General features: G+C 49.3%; 1 protein-coding gene across 1 annotated transcript; it reads left to right on the top strand.

The window, feature by feature from the left end:
- The first annotated feature begins 3,420 nt into the window (after positions 1-3,420).
- LOC149459309 (uncharacterized) lies at positions 3,421-5,454 on the top strand. The gene has a single exon (XM_089681307.1). It carries the CDS (start codon positions 3,421-3,423, stop codon positions 4,366-4,368), a length of 948 nt encoding a protein of 315 aa, XP_089537433.1. The 3' UTR covers positions 4,369-5,454.
- The last annotated feature ends 447 nt before the right edge of the window (positions 5,455-5,901 follow it).

Here is a 5,901-nt window from a genome sequence, read left to right as displayed (position 1 = left end):
GCAAATCTCCTCCCACCCCGGATTCTTAACTGAACACCCCTTACATATCCGGAGGTTCTGACTACACGGTATGCAAAAATCTGAACTCTCGGGGTGGGGCCTTCCTGTATTTCCACATGCCTCGCACTTCCAGGACGGGCCATCATCATAGGGGGGTGGCGCCTTGCCGGGCACGTCTCCTTTCCTGTAATATACATATACAACTCCCCCGTCCAAGTTTCTGCTGTCTTTAACATGTTATGCTTCATTAGAAGCCCTCTCTTCTCTTTACACAGCTTCCTCCACCAGTTCACAAGCAAACGAACTGTTCTCTGGCTTTATAAGTTTCTGTCCCATTTTGTTTTACTTCCCTCCCGGGGACCCTAAGGTGGTCCCCAAAGCCGTCACTCTGTTCTGAAAGTGCTGTGTCGTGAGACAGTGTAAGCGCAACACTCCCCCCCCCCCCCTGCTTCTCCTTCAGAGAGACTTCCCTATTTTTCAGCTCCACTGAGAGTAATGCACATTAACCCTGTAAACCAATATATCAGGAGCTACGATTGTCACTGTACTACTACTTGTACTACTTTCACCAATCCCCACACTTTCGTGGTGTACACCAAACATTAATCCACATACACAGTGTGATCATGACATAGTATTGCAGACACGCCTGTCGGGAGTAAAATGTTTTTTGTTTTTTTTTTCTTAGTTTTCTTTTTCCCCCACAAGACCAATCCCTGGCTGTGGTTATTTTTTTCCCTCGAGTCACCATTACTGCGACTACGAGTTCCCCTCGTCAGTCACCAATACTGCGACTGCGAGTTCCCGGCACCCTCTCTCAAATCAGGGTGTATCCTGTCCACTCCTGACGAGGAATATTTTGCCGTAATTCTCCCCTCCCTCACTGGCGCATCAACAACAACCCAACCAATCACACTGGTACACACAGACAACACAAAAGACAAGACATATCACACTGGTAGATGACGTTACACTGACAGGTGGGTTCAAAGGAGCCCCGGGCAAGTATACCTGTCACTTTGCTGATCAACGGACAGCCAGACGGGTGAGTAGTCCCGCTGGGCAATTCCAGACTACGCAGGTAGGGAATTATTAAACATAAAAATTCACTTACCGCTTTCGGAGGTGATCAGTCTCCGGTGGTCTGGAATGCTCCACGGTCCCCCTCATCCACTCTGGGTTGGCTGATCCCGTGTTCAGAACCCGGGCTCCACGTTGGGCGCCAAATGTCTTGGACTCGGTCACTTACAGACCATTTACCGTGATCTACCAGTGAGCCAAATGAGGACACCACTTATGCCTCGGGAATTTCTTTCTGTGACCAGTTGCAGCAGTGGGCCAGAGAGAGACTGGCGGACCAGGCCACCACATTGCAGGACATTACCCAAGACAAGACTGAGTCGGTGGAAAAGTTCCATACCAGACTAACACAGGTGTTTACAGACCTAGGATTCAGTGTCCATAACAAGGTACATACTCAAATGCTGGCCTCTGCATTTGTATCAGGACTAAAGGAGTCTGTTTGCAAGGGTTTGATCACTGCCCGTCCAGAATACCGTACCCTCCACCTGGATATACTGCTATTAGTGGCAAAAGGTCTGGAGACCACCCAGGTGGCCCGGAAGCCGACACCACTCATGTTGTCGGCTGGAGAGCAGGTCTCCAGAAGAAACCCACTTATTTGCTTCAACTGTGGAAAACCAGGACATTTCAGAAAGGAATGCAGAGCTCCCAGACTTTCACGACGACTCACTGACTACAACTCAGGGTGGGAAGAGTCTGCAATGCCACCACCTCCACCGCTTCCAGGACCAACACGCACAGGTCCTACCCAAGAACATTTGAACCTTCTCCAATAGGACAGGGGCAAGCCTGTGTCCACTCCCCTTATGACAGTTTCTTCTGATGGATATGGTGCTAGTGGGCCCCTAGCAAAGGTCACTGTTCCCATTGAGGGACATCCTCTGGAAGTTTCAGGCCGCCCCTTGCCAGACCATGTAGAACAGGCCTTACAGGAACTGCCACTCTTTGGTCCACCGGACCTGAGGATATTGGCCATCTGAAAGTTACTACAGTGTTAGTCCAGCTTAAGCCTGGAGCACCATTGCCGCGGAAGCCTCAATACCCTCTGAATCAAGCCCAGATGGACGCCATCTCCAAACAAGTCAATATACTTCTGGAAAACGGGGCATTAATTCCCCGTGTGTCCCCATGCAATACATCCCTTTTCCCAGTGAAGAAAAGAACTCCAAAGGGTGAGCCCACCAAATATCACATGGTTCAAGATCTGAGAGCAGTCAATGAGGCAACTATTTTGGAGACCCCCATTGTACCAAACCCCCACACCCTGCTTGCAGGGGTACCTCCCACAGCCCAAGTGTTCACAGTTATTGACTTGGCAAATGCCTTCTTCAGTGTTCCGCTGGACCCCTCCTGCATGTACCTCTTCGCCTTTACCCATGCTGGCCGACAGTATACCTGGAGAGTTATGCCCCAAGGGGCCCAAAATTCACCAAGCCAATTTACAAAGGCCATGACAACTATCCTCAGCACCTGGCAACAGTCACACCCGGAAGTCATAGTGCTCCAATATGTGGATGACTTGCTCCTATGTGCCACCAACCACTCTGAAGGAAAAATCACTTCTCTGAGCCTCCTCCACCACCTGGCTGAACAGGGCTGCAAGGTTTCTAAGGACAAGTTACAGTGGTGCCAAACTTCTGTCATTTTCTTGGGACATTTCATTTCCCAAGCCACTCGTCACCTCAAGCCGGATAGAGTACGGGCTATCTAGAATGTCCCAATACCTCAGGGACCAAAAACCCTGCATGCTTTTCTAGGGTTGGTTTCCTATTGTCGTTCCTGGATCCCAGAAGCCTCCATCTTGATGCAATCCCTTTATGATGCCCTGAAATCTGAACCCTTTTTCCTGACAGAAGAAGCTGTACTTGATTTCCATCGCCTGAAAAAAGCCATCTCCACTGCACCTGCATTAGGTCTACCAGATTATGATGAGCCCTTCAAATTTTCTGTGGCTGAGAGACAGGGTCATGCAACAGGAGTTCTGGCACAGCGCCATGGGGGTCGCCTCCAGCCTCTGGGTTATTACTCCTGCAGGCTAGACCCGGTTGCACGAGGTGGTCCCTCCTGTCTGAGGGCTGTTTTTGCTGCCCATCTTCTCCTGGATAAAACGGCAGATTTGGTCTTAGGACATCCACTCACACTTCTGGCCCCCCATGACATTACCGCAATACTGAACCAAACCCAACCAAAACATCTATCTGCCGCCAGGCATCTGCGACTGCAAGGCTCCCTTCTTTTACCTGATCATGTCACCCTGGTCAGATGCACCCAGATAAACCCTGCAACTCTTCTCCTTCTTCCGGGGGGGCAGAAGAAACAGAAGAAGACACCGAAGACATGGCACCAGAGGATGTGGTACATGACTGTTTGGAACTTATGCAGGCAGAAATTACACACCTACCAACAGTCCATGATACGCCCCTATCAAATCCTGACCTAATACTCTTTGTGGATGGATCCCACTTTGCAGATAATGCTGGCACCTACCACACTGGATATGCTGTGACTACCGACACAATGGTACTGCAAGCTAGACCTCTTCCACCTTTTATGTCTGCACAAGAGGCTGAACTAAGGGCCCTCACCAAAGCCTGGGAATTAACAAAAGGAAAGACAGCTAACATTTACACGGACTCCAGATATGCACTGGGAGTTGCATTTGATTTTGGCCTAATCTGGAAAATTAGGGGCTTTCTCACGGCAGCTGGGACTCCTGTAAAGCATGGAAAGGCGATCAACCGCCTTATCGAAGCACTCTTACTACCAGCCCAAGTGGCCATATTGAAGGTGAAGGCCCACGGTAAATTGACCACTATGGAAGCAAAAGGAAATCATCTGGCAGACATGGCTGCTAAGCAAGCTGTGGTCAGGGAGCAGGAAGAGGATGAAGAGATGTGCAGTGAGGTGATGCCTGTGTTAATTCATCAGCCCAAGGACAACCAACTCCAGGAAGCCCAGGATAACGCTTCAGAAGAAGAAAGGAAGGAATGGATACAGAAAGGAGCAGTTGAGGATAAAGGATTGTGGGTGGTGGGGAAGAAGGTTTTGCTTCCCAGATCCTTATATCCGGCAACAGTGCAGTGGGCACATGGAGCGTCACACCTGTCCAAGATGCTAATGAACTCTTTGATCAGTAAATACTGTGTGGCACCCGGAATTACGGCTTACACAGACAGATTCTGTAAGTCTTGTGTTGTATGTGCCAAGTGCAATCCGGAAGACCTGAGAAACCTCCAAGCAAACATCTGGCCAGGGCACTATATCCATTTCAGAGGATCCAGATAGATCATATCCAGATGCCAAAAAGTGGACGATTTGAATATGCCCTAGTGGTGGTGGATATGTTCTCAGGATGGCCAGAGGCATTCGCAGTAACCAACCAGACGGCAAGAACCACTGCCAAGAAGCTGCTCACGGAGATAGTCTGCAGATATGGAGTGCCCGAGGTGGTTGAAAGCGATCAGGGACCAGCTTTTACTGCCAATGTCACAAAAGAGATCTGGGGTGCTCTGGGGGTCACACTTGCGTTTCACACACCCTATCATCCCCAGAGTAGTGGGAAGGTAGAGTGCCTAAATGGGGTCCTGAAGTCAAGAATGTTAAAAATGTCCCAAGAGGTAGGCATGGGATGGCCGGACAGCTTGCCTATTGCTCTTTTCAGCGTTAGATACACACCAAGGGGAAGTCATGGGTTGTCTCCCTATGAGATTTTGTTTGGGTCCGCCCCTAGACTGGGTACCTACTATCCTCAACAATTACAGTTGCAGTCTGACTCATTGACAAAGTATGTGATATCTTTGACACGTGTGTTGACTAATATCCATGTGCAAGTATTCTCCTCCATTCCAGATCCTGAGGCGGACATAGGAACACACACTTTACAACCTGGAGACTGGGTCTTGGTCAAAAAGTTTCTGCGAAAACATACATTGGAACCCAGATATGACGGTCCTTTCCAGGTGCTCCTGGTGACTGCCACTTCAGTGAAGTTGGAGGGAAAGTCCACCTGGATACACGCGTCACATTGCAAGAAGGTTCCAGCTCCAGAGGACGAGGCCCTGTCCATGTCACCCACACCACAATGATTGTGTTGCATATCCTTTTTTGGTGGAAATGGGAGGGGGCCAACAGGTGGCCATCACTCACAAGGGTGACTCCACCCAGTTTTGGTATAATTCATCCAACACACAAGTAGCAACATTTTTCTTCAATCATAGCCTGTGCAAGAACACAACTGTCCCCATTGCCTCCACAATATATATATGTGTTACAGATAATTATTGGGGAGCAGATTGTGGCTACTGGGGATCAGTGGGATGGAACACGAGACCGGTTTGGGGGTATAAGCCACAAAGTGCAGTAGAGCGGAAAGACCGGTGTGGAAAATCTCTAATTTCCCGAATGACACTCACTTACTACCCCTAAAGTAGATAGGTGATCCACAAAAATGAACAAGCAATTCACTGTAGCCATCCCCCTTACTCTGACCATAGAGAGTCCGGGAGATCAGGGAACTTACCTTCTAGGGGTGTTATACCCCAGAGGTGGCACAATCCACCATTGTGAGTTCCAACTGAAAGATATATACCTTTCAAAAGAGTGGTTGGCCCCCCTTAATCATTCTCTCCCTTCTCCCAATCCCCACACCTCCATGCCATAATGCCATTGCACATCCTCTCAGATCCATTACTTAAGGGGCCTCCCAAACCCCCCCATGCAACCAAGCACAAACGAAGTGCCCTGCAAGGGAGTTTTGACCCCCATGTCTATATAGATGCGATAGGAGTTCCAAGGGGGGTACCCGATGAATTCAAGGCC

Source organism: Staurois parvus, unplaced genomic scaffold (genome assembly GCF_062004578.1).
Source record: "Staurois parvus isolate SC_StPar_1 unplaced genomic scaffold, SC_StPar_1.0 ptg000264l, whole genome shotgun sequence".
Taxonomy (NCBI): domain Eukaryota; kingdom Metazoa; phylum Chordata; class Amphibia; order Anura; family Ranidae; genus Staurois; species Staurois parvus.
This window is presented reverse-complemented; position numbering and strand designations above follow the sequence as displayed.

Excerpts from the sequence above, each read along its gene's own strand:
- LOC149459309 (XM_089681307.1), top strand. The coding sequence starts at position 3,421 with ATGGCACCAGAGGATGTGGTACATGACTGTTTGGAACTTATGCAGGCA.